At 44.3% G+C, this 27,025-nt stretch overlaps 1 protein-coding gene across 1 annotated transcript in view; it reads right to left on the bottom strand.

Moving 5' to 3' along the window:
- HFM1 (helicase for meiosis 1) overlaps positions 1–27,025 on the bottom strand; it is a 108,534-nt gene that overhangs the window by 71,708 nt on the left and 9,801 nt on the right. The window contains exons 5-12 of the mRNA XM_077824684.1: positions 26,867–26,937; positions 16,071–16,203; positions 11,900–12,051; positions 10,337–10,414; positions 10,024–10,185; positions 9,185–9,385; positions 9,001–9,089; positions 47–90 (exon numbers count right to left, since the gene is read on the bottom strand). Coding sequence (XP_077680810.1) covers positions 47–90; positions 9,001–9,089; positions 9,185–9,385; positions 10,024–10,185; positions 10,337–10,414; positions 11,900–12,051; positions 16,071–16,203; positions 26,867–26,937 — 930 coding nt within the window. The remainder of the gene's footprint in view (positions 1–46; positions 91–9,000; positions 9,090–9,184; positions 9,386–10,023; positions 10,186–10,336; positions 10,415–11,899; positions 12,052–16,070; positions 16,204–26,866; positions 26,938–27,025) is intronic.

The raw sequence follows: 27,025 nt of genomic DNA, 5'->3' as shown, positions 1-27,025 counted from the left end.
GCAAATATTAATTCATGTTGGCAAAAATTAGCATTGTTGTACTTACCTCTCACTTTGGTATCTTTTGTTGAATTTGCACACTTTTGTAATCTACATAAAAAGGAGATAAAAACAATAAGTAGTTTTTAAACCAAAAATCATAAAGCATTTTTACTTATTTATATACAATATGAAGACATACCAACGTGTTTTAAAAAAAGCACAACGATATCCTATGAAGAACTCTGCATAATGACAAATGTCGATTCCAGCAGTTACACTCATTAAGAGTTTATAAGATTTATTCTTCTGTTTAAATTCATTTGTCCTTATTTCTGTCATATTCTTGTGTTTTTCAATACATTCCTATTTCATATCTACATTTTAGAATACTAAAAGGTCACTGTCAATGTATATGGCATAATTTTTAATTAATTTTCTCACTTATAATTACCTTTTGGATACTTGAAACAAAAATCTACTTGTTTTCAGAGGACTAAATCCTGTAATCCAAACTCAGGCAAATCTCCCATTGTTGGATACGTCTAGATAGAGAATTAATACCCAGGAACCTGGGTTGTAAATCTACAGCACTTCAGCATTCCATGCACTAATTGACCGTGTGGACCCTACTACCACATAGTGAAAGTTCTGTAGAGCACTTTCACTTACTGCTGATTCAAACAGCAGTAAGTCTTAAGCGCACTATGGAAGTTTTAGTGCACAGCAACAGATCCACATACAATTTAGCACACAGCAGGCAAGTGCACTGTACATTTACACCCCAGGTTGCCACACGATAACCCTCCTTATAGGCAAAACCTAAATTTCATTATTGCACCCTCCCATGGTAAAATCTACAAGAGGATGACAGGGAGTGCCAGAAACTCTATGAAGAGAGCCATGGAGAAAGCATGGAGAGTAACCTCCAAACTGTGTATCTGCCAAGGAACCAATCATAAACAACTGCCCCTTCACACTGTTCTTTGAAGCCACTGTCCCTCATTCACTGATCCCTGCCTTTTGTATGACAATCACCCTCAGCAGCAACATGAGTTTATGGGGCTTCTAATGGGTCGCATTAAAGCAACTACAGATTTGTAAGGAATGTTTCCATCAATCTGGGAGGAGAGCATGCCACAATGAGTAGTTACCCATCAGCTCCACCAGAACAGACCGCCTCCTAACCAACCTCATGAGAGTTCACTATGAGTCCAAACATTACAGTAGTTCTCTAATATGGCTTCCATAGGTTTGGGGAAAGAAAGAATGCTAAAGAGTGACTCTTCTTTTGCACCTCACTTACTGTGTGCAGGTTTCTTTCCACTACATCAGCGTAAGTGAAGAGGAGCATCTGGCCCCAAATAAGTATTGAAGAATTTGGATTTGATTATTTTCCCACAGTAAAAACACAGTGCATTGTAAGCCTGTTCATAAATGTTGGGCTATTCATGTCAATATTCTTTGAACATTGATGAATTTGGACTTGGGGAAGAAACATTTATGGACACAATCTTGGAGTACTTTCTCAAGCAAAGTTTCTATTCACATCTTCAAACTACTCTGATTTCAATGAAGAGTTTTGACTGATTAATAGTAATAATAATAATGACTGGGCTCAGAGTTTCAAGAACTTCTCAGACATTAATATAGAGGAAGGCTACTAATAGTTGCTTAATAGTGTCTGAAATTCTGAACACAGAATTGTATCATAATTGTTATCTCAAGATCAATTTGAAATCTGTTTAAAAAAACAGCTTTCAAATAAACTTTAATGTAAGTACTGTCTTAAAATATACATGTAGGCCTCAATTCAGGAAAGCACTTAAGTATGTGCAAATGTCCATCAATTTTACAGAAAACACTTAAGCATGTGCTTAAATCCCATTGATTTAAAATAGGAATTAAACTCGTTCTTAAGCATCCTTCTTGAATTGGGCTCTAATGAATACATTTGCGATTGAACAAGACACACAGCTCCTATTATTCCTAACAGGAATTGTACAAATGAAAATTTAGCTTTGATATAACTACCTGGTGAAATAAATAATTACTAACAGAAGTTAGGACTGTGTTTACTAAAGACTTGATCCCACAAAGACTTACAGTATCTTAAATTAAGCACGTGTATCTGTGATAAGTTCAACAAAACCATATCCAATGGGACTATTCATATGTGTAAGTCTTTGAATGCTCACTGGAAATTAATGTTTTTATTCTTCAAAAAACAGGTAATTTAAAATATTAAATGCATTTAGTGTTCATGAAAAAGTACCCAAAAGACATCCTTCAAGAGGAGATTCCTTTACTTAGAGGAAATAAGTATAGCTCAGTTAACAGAAATGCAAGTTGGATTACACAGTCCTATAAATGTATCTCAGCACTATTCTGGAGAGATCATTCTAGTGGCGAGAAATTCCACAATCCAGTCTGCATGGTCCATTCAGTCCCTGGCCACTAGTGAAATTTCCCAGCAAGGGGGCCAACTGCAATAATGATTTTGAGATATAGATACCTCTCTACTAGAGATTGTATTGAACCAACCCTCTTCACATGGCCCATAGAATGACTAGAATACATGTATGCTTTTATTATAGCAGGGACAAAGGACAGACAAGAGGGAATAGATTTCCCTTCTAGATGTCTGAATACTAACATAAATATGGGAAATAAACAGGAAAACCTAGAAATAATAGTGAATAATCACAATTCTGACATAACTGGCATCACAAAGACTTGGTGGGATAATTCACATGACTGGAATACTGGAAAACAAGGTTTCAATGTGTTCAGGAAGGACAGGCAGGGAAAAAAAGGGAGGAGCTGTTGTATATAAAAAATGTACACACTTGCACTGAGGCTGAGGTAGAAGTGGGAGGCAGACCTGCTGAAAGTCTCTGGGTAAGGATAAAAGGGGTAAAAAACAAGGGTGATGTCATAGTAGGGATCTACAATAGAATTCCTAACCAGGAAGAAGAGGTGGATGAGGCTTTTTTAAAAACTAACAAAATTATCCAAAGCACAGCACTTGGTGGTGATGGGAGACTTCATCTACCCAGGCATCTGTTGGGAAAATAATGCAGCAGGACACAGATTATTCAACAAGTTTTGGAATGCACTGGAGACAACTTTTTATTACAGAAGGTGGAGAAAGTGACTGGGGCGAGGCTATTCTAGATTTTATTCTGACAAACAGAGAGGAACTGGTTTAGCATTTGAAGGTAGAAGGCAGCTTGGGAGAAAGTGATCAAGAAAAGACAGAGTTCATGATTCTAAGAAATGGTAGGGGGAAAAACAGAAGAATAAAGATAATGGACTTCAAAAAGGCAGATTTTAGCAAACTCGGAGAATTTGTAGGTAAGATCCAGTGGGAAGCAAGTCCAAGGCAGAAAAAAGTTCAGGAGAGTTGGCAGTTTTTTTAAGAGGAACTAACAACAGCACAAGAGCAAACTATCCCAATGCATAAGAAACATATGATAAGACACAACTGTGGCTTAACCATGAGATCTGCAATTATCTGAAATTCAAAAAGTGAAATTAGGTCAAATTACAAAGGATGAATATAAAAAAAACACACAAACATGTAGAGACAAAATTAGAAAGGCCAAGGCACAACAAGAGATTAAACTAGCTAAGGACACAAAGAGTAACAAGAAAACATTTTACAAATATATTAGAAGCAAAAGAAAGATCAAGGACAGGTTAGGCCCATTACTCAACGAGGAGGAAAAGACAATAACAAAAAATGTAGCAATGGTCTAAGTGTTAAATACCTTTTTTGTTTTAGTTTTCACCAAAAAGTTTAGCAGACATCGACACCTAACATAGTGCACATCAGTGTAAATGGGGTAGGATCTGAGGCTAAAATAGGGAAAGAACAAGTTAAGAATTACAAAGGCCTTGTCTACACAACAAAGTTTGGTTGACGAAAGTCAGCTTTCATTGACAAAACCATACGCATTACAATGCTTCCTCTGCTGACAAAATATTCCTGCTTTATTTCAAGAGATGCTCCAATCCTCAGATGCAGAAAAACAGAACACAGGGCATGGAAAGAGCCAGTAAATGAAAATTATAAAATAGAGAGACAGGAGAAGGAGGAGAGTCAGGAGTAAATTTTAATGGGTCAGGAGCAGTTGACAAAAGTGATGGAGGTGCATACAGAGATGTTGGAGTCCCTATTTGTACTAAGGCCTAATACATGTTTGCTTGTCCCTCCCTGCAGCCCATACAGAACTGCTTTCCATGCCCACCCCAAACTTATCCCACACATTCCTTGCATCTTCCCAGCCTGTTGCAGTACCCCATTCACTCCATCCCTTCAGATGGGTTCCAAAATGATAGCTGGAGTTACAAACAGCTATGATACTACCTTTCACTGTTATCTCCCTTTCAACCAAATGTGGTGTGTGTGTTGTTAATTGATATTTAATAAAAACATACCCTCTGAAAGATAATCTTTATTTGTCTCCTACACACAATGGCTGCTGCTAGAATTAATACACAGTGGCAACTGTAACATTTGCAGACTACAAATCATGGTCAGGAAGCAATTATCAAAATTTCCCACCTTGCAAGAAAATTAACAACGCATGGCAGAGTGCTTTATAGAAAGTCACACTACTAGTGCTCATTGTCAAAATGGAGCCTGAAAGCCTCCCTGATTCGAATACCCACCCACCCCCACCATTGTGTCCTGCTTATAGCCCTGATACCTGGCTGCTCAAAATCAGCCACCAAACAATCTGCCTCTGCACTCCATTCCGGGGGGGAATTTTTCCCCATTAACCTCACAAATACTATGCAGCGCACAGCAGGCTGCTATGCCCATGAGAATATTTTCCTCATTTAGGTCTAACCGGCCATAAAGGCAGTGCCAGCGAGATTTTAATCTGCCAAACACACATTCAACAGTCATTCTGCCTATTGTTGAAGTGCTCCTTGCTGCTGTCCAGATTTTCTGTGTAAGGCTTCATGAGACATGGGAGTAAGGGGTATGTTGGGTCTTCCAGGATCACTATGGGCATTTCAACATCCCCCGCTGGAATCTTCTGGTCTGGAAAGAAAGTCCCTGCTTGCAGCTTGCTGTACAGTCCTGAAGATGCGTGCGTCACGCACCTTCCCTGACCACCCAGCACTGATGTCAATGAAACGACCACAGTGATCTACAAGCACTTGCAATACCATAGAGAAGTACCCATTTCTATTGATGTACTCCATTGCAAGATGGTTTGGGGCCAAAATTGGGATATCTGTGCCATTTATCACCTCGTTGCAGTTAGGGAATCCCAGTGCCGCAAAGCCATCCACTATTTCATGCACGTTTCCAAGAGTCCCACAGTCCTTCATAGCAGGGATTAATGGCTCTGCACACTTGCGTTAACGCAGCCCCAGCGGTTGACTTCCCAACTCCAAACTGATCTGTGAGTGACCAGTAGCAGTCTGGGAGTTGCCAGCTTCCACACAGCGATCACCACACACTTCTCCATCAAAAGGGCAGCTCTCATTTGGGTGTCCTTGCACTGCAGTGCTGGGGCAAATTCCACGCACAGTTCCAGGAAGATGCCTTTCTGTATCTGAAAGTTCTACAGTGGCTGCTTGTCATCCCAGACCCGCATAACGATGCAATCCCACAATTCAGTGCTTGTTTCCCCGAGTCCAAAAGTGACAGTCCATCGTGCGCAGCTGCTCCTATTTTTACTATTGCTACATTTGAATGCCAAAAGTAATCTGATGTTGTTTCTTTCCACGGCACACAGAAGATCAGGCACCTAGGATTCCTGTTCAGACTGGGAGATCATGATATATGGCATGACTAGCCGCAAAGTGTTCATTACAGTGACCACAAAAGTCGAGAGCAGTGCAGGATCCACCCTTTCAGGCAGACATGGCATGCACACAGTAAACAGTAGCAGCTGAAAAATGGCACAAAATGCAGTCAGAAGCCCATGGAATGATGGGACAGAAAAAACTGCATCATGGGACGTTAAGTTCGTACCCATAATGCACTGTGAACAATGTTCCCTCTAACGTTTTACATCCATGTGCGGAATGAATTTTGTTATGTGCACCAATATGGAGGTGATATGGGGTGGGGGTGGAGCTGAGGGGTTTGGGGTGTAGGAAGGGGCTCAGGGCTAGGGCAGAGGGTTGGGGTGGGGGGGTGAGAGCGCTGGCTGGGGGTGCAGGCTCTGGGGTGCGGCCAGGGATGAGGGGTTCAGGGTGGGGGAAGAGGCTCAGGTCTGGGGCAGAGGGTTGGGGTGCAGTGCGGGCTCCGACTCTGGCTGGGGTGCAGGCTCTGGGGTGGGGCCAGGGATGAAGGGTTTGGGGTGCAGGCTGCCCCTGGGCTGCAACGGGGAGATAGGACTCCCCCCAGTCCTCTCTCGCTGCAGCAACCCAGGGCCAGGGGAGAGGCACCTCTCCCTGGCCACAGCAGCTCCAGGGCTGGGGAAGAGGTGCCTCTCCCTGGCTGCAGCAGCTCCAGGGCTGGGGAAGAGGTGCCTCTCCCTGGCTGCAGCAGCTCCGGGGCTGGGGAAGAGGTGCCTCTCCCTGGCTGCAGCAGCTCCGGGGCTGGGGAAGAGGTGCCTCTCCCTGGCTGCAGCAGCTCCGGGGCTGGGGAAGAGGTGCCTCTCCCTGGCTGCAGCAGCTCCGGGGCTGGGGAAGAGGTGCCTCTCCCTGGCTGCAGCAGCTCCGGGGCTAGGGCCATGGGAGAGGCGCCTCTCCCCGCCTGCGCAGCTCTTCATAGCCTGCTGCGCAGCCGCACAGCTTAGAGGGAACTTGGACTGTGATTCACTTGACCTTCCCAAAACTTCTAGCTGCAGAAGATGGCGAGTAGCACAGTGGGATAGCTACCCATGGCATACTGCTCTCACTGTCAATGCTAGAGCACCAACTATAGACGTGCGCCGCCAACAGAAGAAGCGTTGTGTGAACATGCAAAAGGGATGTAATTATAGTAGTTTTTGATCGTCGGCATAACTTGTCTACACTACAGAGTTTTGTTGACACAAGGCCTTGGACAAGTTAGATATCTTCGAGTTAGCAAGGTCTGATGAAATATATCCTAGAATACTTAAGGAACTGTCTGAAGAGATCTCTGAACCGTTATCGATCTTTGAGAACTAGTGGAGGATGGGAGAGATCACAGAGGGCTGGAAAAAGTCAAATATAGTACCTATCTATAAAAAGGGGAATAAGGACAAATGGAATTATAGACCAGAATTATATTAACTTTGGTACCCAGAAACATAATGGAGCAAATAATCAAACAATCCATTTGTAACCACCTAGAATAAGGTGGTAAGTAAGAGTCAACATGGCTTTGTCAAGAAAAAACATGTCAAACCAACCTAATATCCTTCTCTGATAGGGAAACAAGCCTTGTGGAAGGGGGGAAAGCAGTACAAGTGATATATCTTGACTTTAGTAAGGCTTTTGATTCTATCTCACAAGATCTTCTCATAAGCAAACTAGGAAACTATAGCCTAGATGAACCTACTATTTCCAACCTGCACAGCTGGTTGGAAAACTGTACTCAGAGTAGTTATCAATGGTTCACAGTCAAGCCTGGAAGGGCACATCGAGTGGTGTCCTAAAGGGATCTGTCCTGAGTCCCGTTCTATTCAGTATCTTCATAAATGGAGTGGAGAACGGCATAGACAGTCCACTTACAAAGTCTGTGGATGATACCAAGCTGGGAGGGGTTGCAAGTGCTTTGGAGAACAGGATTAGAATTCAAAATGATCTTGACAATCTTGAGAAAAAGTCTGAAATAAATAGGATGAAATTCAATAAAGACAAATGTAAAGTACTCCACTTAGGAAGGAATAATCAGTTGCACAAATACAAAATGGGAAATGACTGCCTAGGAAGGAGTGCTGCAGAAAAGGGTCTGGGGGCTATAATGGATCACCAAGTAAATATGAGTCAACAATGTAATACTGTTGCAAAAAATAAGCAAACATCATTCTGGGATGTTATGACACGGTAGCAGCCTGCTCCTTTCTCCTCTGTAGATGCAAACTTCTCAGAGACATTCTGTACAAACAACTTGTGCAATTTATTTACAGTGTTCTCCCCACCACCTTTACAAACTTGTGCAGCTCTACATTTACAAGCACACAGCCCTTAACTCACTCAGCCAAGTTCAGGGAGACAAGATATCTTCCCTTTGAGAGATCTCTTCTGGCTCTGGCTCTCAAAAGCCTATCAGTCTCTTTCTTCTTCCCTGAGCATTTCATGTCTGTGCCTTTTCTACCTACTGGGCTAAGATAATTAGCCTTTGGGGCTCTCCTCAGCCCATCCTAGTCTATCAATTAGGCAAATATTTGCCCCTCAAGTTTACTCCAGGGTGATATAATTGGAGATCCAGCAATCAGAATTCTGGTACAGCTGCTGCTGCCAAACACTTTGTCACAGATGTACTATCAGGAGTGGTGTAAGCAAGACAAGTAATTTTCCACTCTACTCAGCTCTGATAAGGCCTCAGCTGGAGTCCTCTGTCCATTTCTGGGTACCATACTTCAGGAAAGGTATGGACAAATTGGAGAAAGTCCAGAGTAAAGCAACAAAAAATATTAAAAATCTAGAAAACATGACCTATGAGGTCAAACTGAAAAAAATGGGTTTGTTTAGTCTGGAGAAGACCGACTAGGGTCCTAACAGTCTTCATGTATTTAAAAGGTTACTATGAAGAAGGCAGTGATATATTGTTCCATATATTCACAGGGGACAGGAAAATAAATAATGGGCTTAAATTGCAGGAAGGGAGATTTAGGATAGACATTTAGGAAAAACTTCCTAAACTATAAGGATAGTTTAGCACTGAACTATATTATCTAGGGAGGGTGTGGAATCTTTGTTTCTGGAGGTTTTTAGGAACAGGTTAGACAAACACCTGTCAGGGATGGTCTAGATAATACTTAGCCCTGCCACAGTGCAAGGACTGAACTAGATGACCTATCGAACTCCCTTCCAGCCCTACATTTCTATGGTTAGCAACTACACGAAATATAAATATACCTTTGTTTCTGTTCCATAGTCATAATAAATTTAGCATCTTTTGCAAGAACTGAAGCAGCCTGCTGTACTCCTTTTCTTGTGGCACAAAACTATAAATAAGAAAATAATTTTTTCTTTTTTGTATTAATTGTACTAAGAAGAAAACCAAGAATTTCAAAAGCATTAAGAGAAAAACATATTATACCACAAGGGTTGGTTTTTGTTCAGAGTATGTTTGTATAACACTAGCTATTTTGTAGTTAAGTGTTAAGTCAAATTTGAATTCTGTTTGGTTGCTACTGCAGGGAAATCCAAGAACTATTTTGCGAAGCTTCACAGGTCGATGACTTTCATCTATTTTCAGACATACAGCAGGTCTCATACCATCTGAAAGCCATTCTGCAATCTTTAAAGAACAAGGAAACAAGTTAAAATGATGCTTGAAAACAATGCCTCTGTTACTATACATGCTCTCTTCAAACTACAGAACATACATAATAAAGAACTGGGAAGCAACTATTTTTACTGCCCCACATGCCCTATGACATTGACAAAGAGAGTTTACATGTTAAATACTTTTTGCCACGTCTAAACTAATTAATACACTTGAAAATAATTTCTTCACTAATGAGCAGACCAAATTCTGTTCCAAATTACACTGGTACTATTGAAATCAAAATCTGTCCCTAAGCTTTTGTGACTTGTGTTTTCACCCTTAAAATTTTTATTAAAAATATAAAACTGAAGTACTTTATCAATTTTTGGTTGGTATTTCCATATTGTTGGGGCCAAAAGTTATATCTGTGTTCATCAAGACAGCAGCCTTCAGCTGACAGCCCAGAAATGACAACTTTATTTTAAAATTCATGGCAAGCTAATTTTACAGCTTTACATCACTTTTCTTTATTTACGTTTCTCAAATGAAGTTCCTCAGGATTCTCAAATGAAGTGAATAGTCTAAAGGACCTCTGCTTTTACAACTGATGTCAAAGAAACAAGTATTTTAAAAATATTTTGAAAAAGTAATTAAAATGTAACCCTTACATCCTCAGCATTTGGGATTGTTGCAGAAACAGCCACAAATCTCATGGGAGTAAGCATGTCAGGATTCTCTGAGATACACGAAAGGGAAGACTGTATAGTCTTCATCCGACTGACTACAACCTCAAGTGTTGCACCACGGCTTTCGTCTTTCACAACATGTACCTATTAAAATAATTAAAGACATCTGTGAAATAACATTGCTTACTTTTTGCATTCTAACCCACAAATGTGTTAAAATAAATATATAAACTTTGTTATACTTCCTAAAAGTTTTCTTTTTCCTCAAGTACAAACAGACTATAAAAATCAGTACCTCATCAATGAGGAACAGTCGTACCAGTTGGACTAAAGAGTTGTCTCTCCATTTTCTAGTCATGCTATCCCATTTTTCCTGGGGAAGAGATGGGCGGTGGGGGGCGGGAAGAGGCAGAAGAAATGATGAAAAACAGATTCCAGAAGTAGTAGCAGAGAGACCATAAACATGACCAAATTCTTATGATAAAAAAAAATCAGTAAAGTTCTGATGAGCTAATGCTATATATTTTGCATCTGACACATAATTATTTTATTACTAATTATTGTTTATATAGTACTCCTGAGGGCATTCTGTACCAAAAAATTTAAATTCTGCACACAATATTTTAAAATTCTGCAAATTTCATTTGTCAAATAAACGTGGAGACTCCAGCATGGCACTGGGGAGCACAGGCCACTAGCTGCACAGAGGTGGGAGATCACTGTGCAGCTCCCTCCACCCAGACACAGACTCAGCAGTGAGGCTGCACCCAACCTTGACACAGTGCAAGGACCAGGCCTTCCCCAGAAACACCACAGGCCCCTGCCCCTCCATGCCAGGTGCATCAGTTGTGGGCAGGCAAGCTCACCAAGGCAGGATTCAAGTGTGGACGGGTTTAGTGTGGGGGGATCCAGGTTTGGGTTGAGAGGGTTCTGTGTGGGGAAATCTGGGTGCAGGAAGCTCAGTGGGGAATCTAGTTATGGAGGAGATCTGGATGCATAGGGGCTTGTTGGGGTTTTTTGGGTGCAATGATAATGCGACTCTGCAGGGGGTCCAAGTGAAGGTGGCTAGGGTTCAGCAGGGAGGTGTCTGGATGGGTCTCAGTGTGGAGGTGGTCCAGGTGCAGGAGGAGTGAGGCTAATCAGGGCTGGAGGGAGCAGGTTGGTGGGAACGTCTGGGTATGAGAGGTTCTGGATGCATGGGGGTTGGGTGGATGGGGGAGCAGCTACCTGAACAGGGATTCCTCCCCCTGCAGCTGAGGAGCGATGGTTGCAGGAAGCGGGAGGGGGAGTTTGCAGAGCTTCCTGCAGCCGGAGGAGGAATCTGGGGGTGGGTCTGACCCGGCCCCAGATACCATGCAGGGGAAGAGGAAGTCCCATCCTCCCCAGCCCAACCCAGACTAGCAGCTGAGCCCAGTGCAGGATAGGAGTCACCAGGCAGGTCTTCCTCATTCCTGCCTCCTGCCTCTCTGCCGGCTGCCCTGGGCACCCGAAACATACTGCTGGGGAGAGTCGCATGACTGCTCTTGTGGCTTCCCTTTGGTTCCCTGTCAGAAAGTCATTTTTCTGCGGGGAAACAAAGAAATCTGTGGGGGACATAAATTTTGCACATGCGCAGTGGCACAGAATTCCCCCAGGACAAATACAGCACTAAAGTATGCATGGCAGTTTACAGGCAAGTAAAACGACCTTACAATTATACTGAAAGTTTCCAATCTCTATAAAACGAGGGGAGCCCTGGAAGCATACATACATTAGCTAGACTATGTGCAGCAAATTATTTCTACAATACATTTTTCTTCAGATTTTTGGTTTAGAAAAAAATCAATGAAACAAATAGCAAATTATATATGAAACCTACTGGTGTGGTCATAATAATGTGAGCATGTTGTATTTCAAATAAATCATCCATCACTGTGTCTCCTGTCAGTTCTTTACAGCTGAGCCCTATAGGTCCAAATTTATCTTTCCAATCATTAAAACGCTGACTGCACAGAGCTTTTATTGGAGCCACTAAAAAGAATACAAAATTGAGGGATTACACTGAGAAAAGTAAAGGATTTTAAAACAAAACATTGAATGTATTCCTTAAGCTGCTAAATGCATGAGTTTTGGGAAAAAATTCTTGAGCAAAGCTAAAACCAGAAGAACTTAATTAACATATATATTAAAATTTACCCATTGATTTAATGATGGCACTACTCTCGTCTGCCTAGACCAGTTCTGATCTCTGGGCTATAGCTCTTCCCCACCCAAAAGAGAGACAAAAGACTTGAACATCCCTTTGAACACACCTCTCTATACCAAAATGCCTAGTGCCCTCTCATAATCCTTGGTTGTTTTCTGACTCCCACAGGAGAACAAACACCCTGTTGACAGAGCCAGACTCTCACACAAACAAGAAAACACAGGAAAAGCACTCCTAGCAGCCACATAATAGATTAATATACAAAAGACAACCTCACTCCAAATCAGAGCTTGATTTTTCTGGGCTACTCTTTAATACACACATAGGAAGAGTCTTCATAATAGAAAACATGATCCACAAACTCCAGAGTTAGAGTCAGTTTCCTGTAGGATTCCATCTAGACTCAGTACAGAGCTATTTGCAATCATGGGGGTGTAGGGAAGCAAGCCTTGAAGTCATCATCCAGCACAGATTCATACAATTAGTGTTCTGCAACACTGACAGTTTTTCCTGACAATGCCAACACAATGTGGCTCATTTCTAAAATATCAAAAAAGAAAGGTCCCTAATTCCCCACACTGACATACAAGTAGCAACAGATATATGCCTATGGGGATGGGTAGCTCATATAGAAAATGCTGTGTCTCATCTTTAACCAGTGAAAGAAGTGATCATCAATGACATTGAAGCAGGAGTAATAAAGTTTGTCCTGTTGTGACTGCATTCTAGGCTAGGTAGTCAGAGTCCAGTTGGAAAAAAGCAACCACAACAATATACATCAACTGGCAAGGCAGGAGAGGGGGAACAGGGGGAAGCAAGTACCAAGAGTAAAGCTGTTCAGATAAATCAATTTCCTGACTCAGTGGTCAGCATGTCAGTAGTCTGCATTGCTAGGAAATCACTACCACAGAATTCTGGTTAAGCCACAAGTAAAAATAAACCCAGGAAAATCACGGGTTACCAGGAACAATTTTGAGGTGCAGTTTCTCCATCCTTCCCAAGTCTAGGGGGTGGGAAATGGGAGGGAGAGAGAAGGAGACACCAGTGGCCCCCTAGTTCTCAGCCACCCAGAGGCATCCTCAGTTGAAGTACAGGGGAACAACTCCCCCACAGATCTTATGCCCCTGACATGTCCACTCTCTCTCTCTCCTTATGCCACGGTGCAGAAGGCAATAGAACTATCTCCACCAGCAGAGAACTCCCTTCTCCACAGTTTAATTCCACTTTGCACTGATTGTGACAAGGAAAGGTCCTTTGATAAAGAACAGTATCATAACTCTAAACTTCAAGTGAGCTGTCTCCATCTACCGTCAGTAAGGAACTGTAATACACACATCTAAAAAAGTACTACATTTGTGGTATGCAGTGTTGTTGCAGCTTTGTTGGTTCCCAGATATTAGAGAATGAAGGTGGGTGAGATAATATCTTTTATTGGACCATCTTCCTTTGGTGACAGAGGCAGCTTTCAAGATTACACAGAGCTCTTCTTCAGATTTAAGAGCTCTGTGTAAGTTAGAAAGCTTCTCTCTCTCACCAACAGAAATTGGTCCAATAAAAGATATTACCTCACCCAGCTAAGCTAGTAACCTTTGTAAATGCAAAGTTGACCATTTAAGACAGGGGTCGGCAACCTTTCAGAAGTGGTGTGCCGAGTCTTCATTTATTCACTTTAATTTAAGGTTTCGCATGCCAGTAATACATTTTAACATTTATTAGAAGGTCTCTCTCTATAAGTCTATATATTATTTAACTATTGTCATATGTAAACAAGGTTTTCAAAATGTTTAAGAAGCTTCATTTAAAATTAAATTAAAATGCTGATCTTACGCCGCTGGCCAGCTCAGCCTGCTGCCAGCCTGGGGTTCCGTTCACTGGCAAGGGGCTGGCAGCCAGAACCCCAGACCAGCAGCGGGCTGAGTGGGGCCAGCGGCCGGGACCCCAGACTGGCAGTGGGCTGAGCGGCTCAGCCCGCTGCTGATCTGGGATCCTGGCCCTGCTCACATAGAGTGGGCACCTACCTTCTCCCTGGTTCTAGCCCATTCTCTTCCTCTCTCTCTGCACTGAGCTGAGGGTGGGAGTGCACTGAGCACAGGGCTGGGGGTGAAGGAGTAGGCTGGGGGTTGGGGTGTAGGGCCTGGCCAAGAGCTAGAATGAGGGAGGGGGCTCAAGGTTGGGGCAGGAGGTTTGGTGTGGAGCGTTTAGCTGGGAAGCTCCCATGTGGTGCAAGGGGTGCAGGTGGGAATGTGGGGGGTGTGTGCACGAGCTCCCATTTGGTGCTCAGGGTGGGGGTGGGAATGTGGGGGGTGCAAGAGTCAGGTCATGGGGTGGGGGGGTGCTCCCAGCCCCCTGCCCAGAGCGGCTCATGGCAGGGGGCTGGAGGGGATATGCCCTGATTCCACCCCCCTTCCCCAAAGTCCCATCCCCACCTCTTCTCCGCCTCTTCCCCGAAGCAGCGAGTGCACTGCAGCTCGGCTTCTCCCCCTCCCTCGCAAGGGCCATCAGCTGATCGGCGGCAGGGAGGGAGAGGAGGAGAGGCAGGAACCCAGCATGCTGGGGGAAGAGGCGGGGGAGGGGAGAACTTGCCTGCCTTGCAGTAGTAGCCAGCAGGACCAAGTTTCTCCCCCCTGCCACTCCCTGCGAGGGGGAGAAGAGCAGGTCAGGGCGTGCAGGATTTTTAATGGCACGCTGCTGCCTGCCGGGGTCCTGGCCCCAGTCCTGCTCAGCCTGCTGCTGGCCTGGGTTCTGCAGCAGGCTGAGCAGGGCTGGCGGCTGGAACCCAGCAGGCAGCAACGTGCCATTAAAAATCGGCTCGCGTTTGGTCTTTGGCACGTGTGCCGTAGGTTGCCGACCCCTGATTTAAGATAAGACTACCAAAATATGTTGAATTGTACCAAACTGCATATGGCTTTACAATGTGGACAAATCAAGGGTAGGGGGAAAAAATCACCAGTCTCATTTCATCTACATGAAGATACAAAATTCCTTTCTCCAAAAAGAAAAACAGAATGACAGATCTAGAGATGTCACTACCATCAAATATACTAATTACATTTTATTTTTGTTATAATTAAATCAATGCAAATAACTCTTAACCTTGCCTGCTTTGTCCTATAGATTAGATAAGAAGAAATGGTCTGTCCACTGGACCACGAAACTGCCTTCCCATTAACCAATGGACTAGGATTCAGAAGACCTTGGTTCTATTCCTGGTTGCAGCACTGAGCAAAGCATTTCCATTGCCTCTGTCTGTTCAGGCTATAAGCTCTTCAGGGCAGGGACAGTCTTACGACGTGTATATGCAGAGCCTAATAAATTCCCAATCTCACTTATGCAATACAAAGAATAATAATAATAGTTGCCATGGTAATACAAATACATGATTATAACAACAACCCCACTATAATACACAAGTTTTATGAAGTAGGCCTCACTTAGCCCTGGTCTACACTGGGGATGGGATCGATCTAAGTTACACAACTTCAGCTACGTGAATAACATAGCTGAAGTCAACGTACTTAGATCTACTCACTGTAGTGTCTTCACTACAGTGAGTTCACTGCTGCCGCTCCCCTGTTGACTCTGCCTGCGCCTCTCATGGCACTGGAGTACAGGAGTCGATTTATCGCATCTAGACTAGACGCGATAAATCAATCCCCGCTGGATCGATTGCAGCCCGCCAATCTGGCAGGTAGTGTAGACATATCCTTAGTTGTCATCACGTATTTAAGTTCAAGCTTACTAAATGTAACCAGTAAGTGTACATAACAAAATGTAAAAGTTGAAATAATTTTCTATCATTGCTACTAGTTAATAATTAACTGTTTAAAATTAGCATAATACTCACTATAGACAATTTTAATATTTAACCAAGGCATCGGCACTTCTATTAGTAACCTTGTAATAGCTAGTTCGAACATTACAGTTTTTCCAGAACCAGTCGGAGCACAAATCACAAAGTTCCTATCTGTGTAAAGAATCTAGGAAAGAATTAGAAAGCAGTAAATATAAAGAAGCTATTCAAATGTATCTATTCATACATTCTGACAGAACTGTGAAGGAAAAAAATTACACAGGAAGGATTATTAAACTGATATATGTACCAGTGAATGACTGCTGGTATGACACACCATGGTTTTTCTAAAGATTAGATAGATACTTTGTATTAGATGAGAACTTTAACTTTAAATAATGGCAAAAGAATGTCTTTTTCTATTTCTTGCTGCCATTGAAATATTTATTAAAGAGATACCATAGACCTATAACTATGATGTAGTGAAGTACTAGTCACAAACACAGAAATGCCAGTCTCTAGACTCAAATTACTGCTGTACAAATAGACCACTGTCAGTGTTCAACTATTAGCAAAGAGAGGCTCATTATAAAGTTGTATTAATTTTGCTGTTATAAAAATTTCAAAGACATTCCTGTAGTCTTTTTATCATTTCTGTATCTATTAATGCCTATACTGGTAAAAAGACCACATTAACAGAATTCTGAGTTTTAAACAACTTGTTGGAGACAAATATGATAAAAAGAAAGTAAGTGAACATAGTTCCCTATTTAGGCACATATTAATTTAAAATATTAAAAGAAAGTTTCTCAGCAGACTCATTAAGTTTACTTGAATCAAGGAAAACAGTTACCTTTTTGCTGCTGAAAATTAGTGTTGGAAAACTTGCTTGTTATTTTTATACTAGGGAGTTGCACACTTTGTTGCTTCCGTAGAACAAGCTCATTACATTCACCAGGAACTCCTGTAACCCTACATCCTCCCACACAAGCTACCTGCATGCCATCCTCCCATCCCCCTCTATTTTAGTGACTCGCTGAACCTCCCCATCCCCTCCTTCTTGCCGTGGCCTCTGTGTGCCCCCAATTCTCTTCCCTACCAGAGATGCCTGCGCCCATCTTTCACTATGAGCGCTGTGTGCACCCTCAGTCCCCCACTACTTATTCCCCCACATTCTCCTCCCACCAGGGATTCTGTGTGCCCCCCATTTCTCCTACCCCAACGGCTCTTTGTGCACCCCCCATTCCAGGGTCCCTCATTTTACTCCACCCTCCATGCCTGGGATTCTGCATGTATCACCATTCCATGCCTCCCCATTTCCCCTTCCCCTCCAATATTCTTATTCTCCTTTTCTTTCTCTTTCAGGGTGTCAGCATTTTAAAATTGTATTAGGAGGATGGGCAGAACTAAAATGAATAGGTCTTTGATCTATAGACAATTAGAGAGATAGTAGAAGGTGCTAGCTAATCAAAAATCGCTAATCGGATGCCAGGAGCATTGTGTGTCCCCCATTTTCCGCTTCTAGTTTTCTGACAGTCACCAAAATTAAGAGGGTTCTGCCCATGGATGCCTATGATATGCCCTGAAAATTTAGAATTGATCAGATAAAATGTTCAGGAGTTATCAAATTACATCCAAATCAGAAAAATGTCAACAAGATGAATCAGGCCTTACAAGCTCGGCCAGTTGATAAAAAATAAGTAACTATATTCTGTAGTTCAACATAATATTTCTATAATATACAGCTAATTGCAGTGACTATTATGATATATGAGGCTAAATGAACTGTATTATTTTGTAATTAAATCATTTCATGATTAAAAGTACTAAGCCAAATTCATGAACTACTTAAAATCATAAAGAGAGAGGGTTATTCACCTTGAGCAGTAACTGAGGTTCTTGGAGATGTGTGTCCCTGTGAGCGTTCCACTTCAGGTGTCAGTGTGTCCTAGCGCTGTTGACCGGAGATTTTTCGGTAGCAGTGTTTGGTCCGGATGTGCATGTGCAGAAGCTGTCTTGCGGCCACTGGAGTCTCGTCCAGCATGTGCACAGCCCAATCCCTTCAGTTCCTTCTCTACCACAGAGTCCTTGTATAGGACTCCAAAGTACAGGGGAGGAGGATGGGTAGTGGAGCACCCACAGGGGGACACATCTCGAAGAACCTCAATTACTGCACAAGTTGAAAAGGAGTACTTGTGGCACCTTAGAGACTAACCAATTTATTTGAGCATGAGCTTTCGTTAGCTACAGCTCACTTCATCGGATGCATACCGTGGAAACTGCAGCAGACTTTATATATACACACAGAGAATATGAAACAATACCTCCTCCCACCCCACTGTCCTGCTGGTAATAGCTTATCTAAAGTAATCATCAGGTTAGGCCATTTCCAGCACAAATCCAGGTTTTCTCACCCTCCACCCCCCCACACAAATTCACTCTCCTGCTGGTGATGTCACTTTGGATGGGCTATCACCAGCAGGAGAGTGAATTTGTGTGGGGGGGTGGAGGGTGAGAAAACCTGGATTTGTGCTGGAAATGGCCTAACCTGAAGATTACTTTAGATAAGCTATTACCAGCAGGACAGTGGGGTGGGAGGAGATATTGTTTCATATTCTCTGTGTGTATATATAAAGTCTGCTGCAGTTTCCACGGTATGCATCCGACGAAGTGAGCTGTAGCTCACGAAAGCTCATGCTCAAATAAATTGGTTAGTCTCTAAGGTGCCACAAGTACTCCTTTTCTTTTTGCGAATACAGACTAACACGGCTGTTACTCTGAAACCTGCACAAGTTGAGTAACCTTCTCTTCTTCTTCAAGTGCTGTCCCTGTGAGTGTTCCACTTCAGGTGTTTGTAGAGCAGTGACTCCTATGGTTGGTGGGACTTTGGAGTTACATGCATATTAGAGGAAAGGACCATTAGGCCTAGTATGACATCAGCTCTGGAGTCTTGTGTAATTGCGTAGTGTTTAAAGAATGTATGTTCGGAGGCCCATGTAGCAGCTTTGCAGATATCTGCGATTGGTACGTTGTTCAGGAAAGCTATGGATGCTGTCATGGAGCAAGTAGAATGGGATCTGATCTCCTTTGGTGGCTCCCTTATTTGTTTGATAACATAAGCAAATGCAGCTTGAGATCCACTTAGATAGTCTTTGCACAGATATAGCTGAGCCCTCAGATCATTCTGTTGTCGAGATGAAGAGCCTCACAGATTTGAGGAAAGACTTTGTTCTATCCAGGTAAAATGCTATTGCTCGAATATCTAGAGCAGGGTTGGGCAAACTTTTTGGCCCGAGAGCCACATCGGGGAATAGAAATTTTATGGTGGGCCATGAATGCTCAAAAAATTGGGGTTGGGGTGCAGGCTCTGGGGTGGGGCTGGAGATGAGAGGTTTGGGGTGTAGGAGGGTGCTCTAGGCAGGGACCAAGGGGTTTGGAGGGCGGGAGGAGGATCAGGGCTGGGGCAGGGGTGCGGGAAGGGATGCAGGTTCCATCTGGGGGTGTGGGCTCTGGGGTGGAGCTGGAGATGAGAGGTTTGGGGTGCACGAGGGTGCTCCAGGCTGGGATCGAGGGGTTTGGAGAGTGGGAGGGGGATCAGGGCTGGGGCAGAGGGTTGGGGCCTGGGGAGAGGCTCAGAGGGTGCAGGCTCTGAGTGGTACTTACCTTGAGTTGCTCCCAGAAGCAGTGGCATGTCCCTTCTCTGGCTCTTATGTGGAGAAGCAGCAAGGCAGCTCTGCACGCTGCCCCATCCACAGGCACCGCCCCACAGCTCCCATTGGAAGGCGTACGAACCAGAGCGGGGCCGAGCCGCATGGTGCGGCCCCCGAGCCAGAGCGGGGCCGAGCCGCATGGTGCGGCCCCCGAGCCAGAGCGGGGCCGAGCCGCATGGTGCGGCCCCCGAGCCAGAGCGGGGCCGAGCCGCATGGTGCGGCCCCCGAGCCAGAGCGGGGCCGAGCCGCATGGTGCGGCCCCCGAGCCGCATGGTGCGGCCCCCGAGCCAGAGCGGGGCCGAGCCACGTCCAGCCCCCAACCAAGCACCCTGCCTAGAGCGCGGCTGAGCCACGTGGTGCAGGTCGTGGGCCGGATCCGCCGCGGGCCATAGTTTGCCTATCCCTGGTCTAGAGTGTGTAACATGGCCTCCTACGTGCTTCCGTGTGTTCTGGGATAGAATGTGGGGAGATTAATAGATTGGTTGATATGGAAGGATGATGCTATTTTGGGGAGGAATTTGGGTGAGGTCGCAACGTGATGTTGTCTTTAAAGAAGACAGCATATGGTGGATTGGCCATTAGTACACCTAACTCACTTACTCATCTTGCGGAGGTGATAGCCTCCCTCAAAGAATTCCACCTTCATTGACAAATACTGCAAGGAACAAGTGGCCAGCGGTTCAAAGGGTGGTCTAGTTAGGCCTTTGAGAACTAGGTTTGAATCCCAAGTGGGCATGGGTTGGCATTCTTCTAAGTAGAGATTCTGTATGCCAGTGAGAAACTCCTTGGTGGTCGGGTGAGCAAATACCAAGAATCCAATTGATTTCATGATGGGAAGTGGTGATCGCTGCGAGATGTACTTTAGAGTTTGTGGACAGTCCGGAGTTCTTTAGCTCTAAGAGAGATTCTAGCACTAGTGATAGTGGTGTAGTGGTGGAAGTGAATTGTTTGTTCTGACTCCATATGGAAAATATTTTCCATTTTTGTAGGTAAGTATTCCGTGTGGATGTATGTCTGCTGTTCAATACCATGTGTTGGACTTGCTCCGAACAATATAATTCGTGTTGCTGGAACCATGAAAGAGTGACGCTTTCAGATGGAGATTCTCGGTTTGGATGATTTCACCGTTGGCATGTGAGAGGAGATCAGATCTCAACAGGAGAGTTCATGTAGCACAAACTGTCATGCGCATCAGGTAACTATACCAGGACTGTCTGGTCCACATCGGGGCTATCAGTAGGATTTTGGTATTGTCGTTCTGAATATTGTGTAGGACTCTGGGAATTAGTGGAATTGGTGGGAACGTATATAGGAGCACTGTGTTCCATTTGAGGAAGGCATCCTCTAAGGATCAAGGGCCTAATCCCGCTCTCAAACAGAACAGTGAACATTTGTGATTTGGTGATGTTGCAAATAGGATGATGGTGGAAAAACCCCTTCACTGGAATATATGTTGCAGGAGTTTGGGATTTATTTCCCATTTGTGCTCTTGGGAGAACTGTCTGCTTAGAGTGTCCGCTGTGCTATTTTGACATCTGGGAAGGTAGGAGGCTGAGATGCCACTGTGGTGATGAATGCACCAGTTGCATAGTTTTATGGCTTCAGTACAGAGGGAATGGAATTGCACTCTCCCTTTGTCGACTGATGTAGAACATACATGCAATATTGCATGTATTACCCGTACTGTCATCTTCTTTATGAGCTGAAGGAAATGGAGGCTGCTGTTCCGTACTGCTCTCAGTTCTAGTAAGTTGATATGGAGATGTATCTCCACTGCTGACCATCTGCCTTTGATTGTAGGACGATCCAGGTGTGCACCCCAAGCTATCAGTGAGATGTCTGTTGTGATAATTATTGAGGGAGGTTCTTGATAAAAGGGGATCCCTGAGCAGAGATTCTCCTGCTTTGTCCACCACTGAGGGGATTCTAGGACTCTGGGAGGTAGTGTTAAGGTCTTGTTCAGGCTGTGTTTGATGGGTTTGTATATTGAACTCAGACAGCCTTGGAGACAGCGCATGTGTAGTCTGGCATGCTTTACCACGAATGTGGTGGCTGCCATATTTCCTAGCAGCTGTGGACAGCTTCTTGATGTGATTCGTGGAGCAGTCTAAACTATCTCTATGAGATTTTTTTTATCTACAGAAATCTGTTCTGTAGTAGAGACGCTCTAGTTTGAGCTGAATCAAGGTGTTCTCCAATTAAGTCTAGCTATTGCATGCACAACAATGTCGATTTTTGTATATTTAATTGCAGCCCTAGTGTTTGGAAGAGGGCAGTAGTCCATTGGGTGATTTCTGTCAGCGCTATCGGAGTGGGGCCTTATAGGAGGCAGTTGTCTAGAAAAAGGAAAAACATGATCCCTTGCTTATGCAGGTGCACAGCGATGACCACAAGGGATTTGGAGCAGTGGACAGGATGAATGGGAGCACGCTGTATTAGTAGTGCTCATGGCCTACTGTAAAGCAGAGGAATTGTCTGTGTGCTGAGTGTACGGTAATGGGGAAATGTGTGTCTTGTAGGTTGAGGGATGAAAACCAGTCCCCCTGTTCCAGCTCTGGAATTATTGTGCCTAATGTGACCATCTTGAATTTCTGGGAACAGATTAACTTGCAGAGTTTTTCCTTTTGGGTCAAAAAATACTGGGAATAGAAGCCCTTCCCTTGTATTGCATAGGTCCTGGTTCCACAGCACCTAGTTGCAGTAGATGATTTAATTCCTGTCTTAAGAGGTGCTCATGAGAAGGGTCCCTGAAGAGGGACAGGAAAGAGGTTGGGTAGGTAGGCAAGAAATAAAGGGGATGGCAGAGCCCAATTTTATGATCTCTAGGACCCAACGGTCCTTCGTGGTGGACTTCCATAATTGCTAAAAAGATCTCAGCCAATGGCCAAATGGGCAAAGTGGCGCTGTCTTGAGGTCATTCAGACCCTTGACCAACAATTCAAAACTGCTGTTTATAAGGCGGTGGTTGCGACACCACTGGTTAGGGTTGTGATGGTTGACGTTGTGGTCTGTTTCTCTATCTGTTGGTTTCATAAGGTCTGGGATTCTGACAATTAAATGGTGTGTCCCTAAAATGGTGATAAGGTTGGTAACTTTTAGCAAGGCTGCTTTCTTTTAGCAAGCGGTATATAAAAGCCCAGCCTACAGAGTACTGCACGAGTCTTTCATGAAGTGTAGCACCTCATCAATCTTAGAGGAGAATAGTTTTTCTTTGCCAAAGTAGAGGTCTTCCACCTTGAGCTGCAGTTCTTCTGGGATGCCAGAAGACAGGAGCCAAGGGGCTCTGCACATTACAATTGCTGTGGCTGTGGTACACACTGTCGTATCAGCAATGTCCAGGGAAGCCTGTAAGGCAGTCATGGACACCAATTATCCTTCAGTTAGTAGGGTCTTGAATTGTGTTTGTTTGTCCTTGGGAGGATCATTTGTGAACTCGAACAGCTTCCCATAGTTGTTGTGGTCATACTTTGCCAGGAGGGCGCTGTAGTTAGTGACCGTAAATTGCAAAGTGGACAATGTGTAGACCTTCCTTCCTAAGAGGTCCAGTCTTTTATGGTCCTTATTGAGAGGTGAGAATTTAGAGTGAGGCTGTTTGGATCAATGGTTTGCTGCGTCAACTACCAGTGAGTTTGGCGCAAATGGGAAAAGAGGAAGTCCATTCCTTTGGCTGGCACATATTTTCAATTGGCCCTTTTACATTCAGGCAGGATGGTGGCTGGCATCTGCCACACCGTTTCGGCAGGTTCCAGAATGGCGTCATTTACTGGAAGTGCAATTTTTGACGACGAGGTTTGCAAAACGTCAAGCAATTTATGCTGATTTTCTTAGACTTCTTCCAATGGGTATGTCCTGGCTCAGCGCAATTCTCTTAAACAGTTCTTGAAACTGTTTAAAATCATCCACCATTGTAGGTGGAGGTGGCATAACAGCCTCATCAGGAAATGAAGAGCTGTGAGTTGGCGATACATTTTCTTTACCTGTTTCTTCCTCGAGTTCCTCTGCTATATCCTCTGGGGCAATGGATGTTGCAATCACTGGGGATAGTGGAGGAGATCTAAGTTCGCCTTTGGGTAGCAGTGAGGTTCTGGCATAGTGGGTTCTATATGCTGCCCACTGGTCCCATGGCAGCCACTGCATGGGGAACACATCCAGGGTTGTCCATACCATGGGTGAGTGGGCTGTTGAGGGTCAAAAGCCACCATAAGTGTTCCCCTCCAATTGGTCTGCGGTGAGTAGGAGAGGAGTGCTGTGGTGAGAAGACCCCTTTCTCCTGATCTCATCTACCCTGTCACTTGGTGCCGACGGTGCCATGGGAGATGCGGCCTGTGTAGTGATGCTTCATGGGGGAGATCTGTTGGGGCCGAGAAGAACTGGTGATAGGGGTACCAAAGATATCGAGATATCCCTCTGTGTGAGGAATTGCTTTGGTGCTGATGGAGCAGTGTTCCCTCTAATTTTTCCCACACATGTGCAGAATGAATTTTGTTATGTGCACCAATATGGAGCTGATGTGTGACACACCACTTCCATACTGGTGCACATAACAAAATTCATGTGGTGGGGGTGGGGCCGAGGGGTTCAGAGTGTGGGAAGGGGCTCAGGGCTGGGGAAGAGGGTTAGGGTGCAGGGCTGTGTGGGCTCTGGGGTGGGACTGGGGATGAGGGGTTTGGGGTGCAGGCTGCCCTGGGGCTACAGCAGGGAGAGAGGACTCCCTCCAGCTCTCTCTCCCCACAGGAGCACCTGGGCTGGGGGGAGGGGGGAAGGCACCTCTCCCCACCGCGGCAGTTCCGGGGCTGGGCTACAGAATAGGTGCCCCTCCCCCAACTGCGGCAGGCCCAGGTTGGGTTCGGGCTGGGGGAAGGGCTCCTGTCCCCCGGCTGTGGCAGCTCTGGGGCTGGAGGAAGGACACCCCTCCCCTGGCCATGGCAGGTCCCGGGCGGGCGAGTTCCCTGAGCGCCTACGCGGCGCTTAATAGGCTGCTGTGCAGCCGTGCGGCTTACAGGAAACTTAGCGATGGTGGTGGTGCCGAGGGTTCCAATGATGTGACTTTTGTAGGAGCTGAATAGTGTGCAAGCGCCTTGTGGCTCACCTTTGCCGGTACCGGTGGTCCCATTGTGGTTATATCAGCTGGTGCTGCCAGAAGTGGTGGTGCCAATGAAGTTGGTGGTCCCGAGTTCGTTGTCAGTGCCGGAAGTGGCAGCATGATCGGTACTGGTGCCGATTTCCGTGCTGACATAGTTGGTGCCATGGAGGAGGTGCTGACTCGAGAGGTGATTGACTCAAGCTGGTGATCGGCACCAAAGGTAACAATCTCGCAGAGGACCATTCCTTTTTATGTGGTTCCCTCTGCAGAGAGGTTGACACTCGCTACCTCTTTTCTTTAAAGGATCGAGCCATGCTCTGTCAGTTCTGACCTGGTCAGAAAGCCTTTAGAGCGGGGCTTTTGGTGGCCCATTTCTGGGCTTGGTAGTCATGATTTCTCCATTAAGATCATCTTTAGGCGAAGGTCCCAGTTGCTCTCATCTTCAGGTTGTTGCAGCGAATGCACTTTTGGGGTATGTGCAATTCACCAAGACATCTCACACACAGCGAGCGTCTGTTCGACCTCAACATCGCTTCGCTGCAGGAGCCGCATCTTTTAAAGCCTGGGGGAACGAGGCATGCTTCAGAAATTGCTCTGAAAAGGAGCAAGGCAAGAAGAAAAAATTTTTTTGAACTAACTATTATGAACTATAAACTAACTTATCTAAGGTATCTAACTAGTTTTTCTCTTTTTTCTATCTACAGGGGAAGAAGTTGACACACTGCCCCAAGTCTTCAGCTGAGGACGGTTGAGAAGGAACTGAAGGGGTTGGGCTGTGCATGTTAGACAAGACTCCAATGGCGCTGCGAGACAGCTTCTCTGCACACACATCCTGACAGAACACTGTGACCAAAAATCTCCAGTCAACAGCACCAGGATGCACCGACACCTTAAGTGGAGCACCCAGAGACAGCACTCAAAGAAGAACTAATGGTTTTTATGCAATCTTCCACTGATTTCAATTCGATGGGAGTACTGTATGCAGAATAATGGCAGAGTATGGCCACAAGCAAGGCTGATTTTCATGAAAGTTATAAGAAAAAAATTGTGTAATATATCTTGTAGGTACTCATTAGACTCAGTATTAATTAACAAGGGTTTCTTACTGAGCAACAGGCCATCTAACTGGTATGGATAAAATAGACATGCACTTCAACAGGAGGAAAAAAACAGGGGAAAGAGATTGCAAATGTAAAAAGAATACCAATCCCCATGATTTTAAAGGTTCACATGCAGCGAGTTTAAATGTAAGATTAGTCTCTGCAGAGGCAAAACAATCTTATCAGCTGCTCTGAAGAAAATTTTAACTAATGGATATGAGTTCTGCATGGCTATCCCTTAAGACTCCAGTCCATCTTACAGCATATGCTTAAAATGCTCACTGAATTGGGACCTAAATCTCCAATGCAAACCCCTCTGCTCATTTTAACCACAAGACTGCAAAACCTGTTATAGTGTCTTCCTCTGCTGGAAAGCCCTGGCTGGGATGATTTAGTTGGGGATTGGTCCTGCTTTGAGCAGGGGGTTGGACTAGATGACCTCCTGAGGTCCCTTCCAACCCTTATATTCTATGAGTTGTTTCAATTTAGGGTCTTGAGGTTTGGAGAATAAAAGCAAGGAAAAATTGGAAAATCCTCAAGACTCCCTAAATGATGAAGAACCCTAGATGTAGGATAAGAAAGTATATTCTAAATGGCGGTCTTCCCTGAGACATAACTGTGTTATCGACTTCCCAAATTTTAATTTCAAAATTTGATATTTGTTCTGGGAAAAAACATTCTTATGAGTCCACATGTGAAACTACTCTGGAAATCACAATTTACAAGAATATTATACTCAAAATGGATAAAGAAATTTAATCCTGGACCTTTTTCTAGATGAGCTGCATTACTATTCTGCTTACCTGCTCCTGAAATGTGTACTGCTGCAATACTCTGTACCTCACTAACAATTAATCTAGTAACACTTGTAAATAACAAAATGGTACTTCAATTTATTTAACATTTAATATATTAAATACTATCTGCAGACATAATTAAGAAATATTCTTTACTTACATCATCCAAAGCCTTGGACTGTATGTAGTTAAAATATGGGAATTCCTTGAAAATATTTCTAAACTGAGCAGCTTAAGATCATATTCAAACCATTCAGTTAAGAACGTAAAACATATCTTTCTTTTCTTTTAACTGAAAATAATAGCTGCTTTATTAAAA

The sequence above is a fragment of the Eretmochelys imbricata genome, chromosome 8 (genome assembly GCF_965152235.1).
Source record: "Eretmochelys imbricata isolate rEreImb1 chromosome 8, rEreImb1.hap1, whole genome shotgun sequence".
Taxonomy (NCBI): Eukaryota; Metazoa; Chordata; order Testudines; family Cheloniidae; genus Eretmochelys; species Eretmochelys imbricata.
Note: the sequence above shows the minus strand (reverse complement) of the source record. Positions and strands in the feature narration are given on the sequence as shown.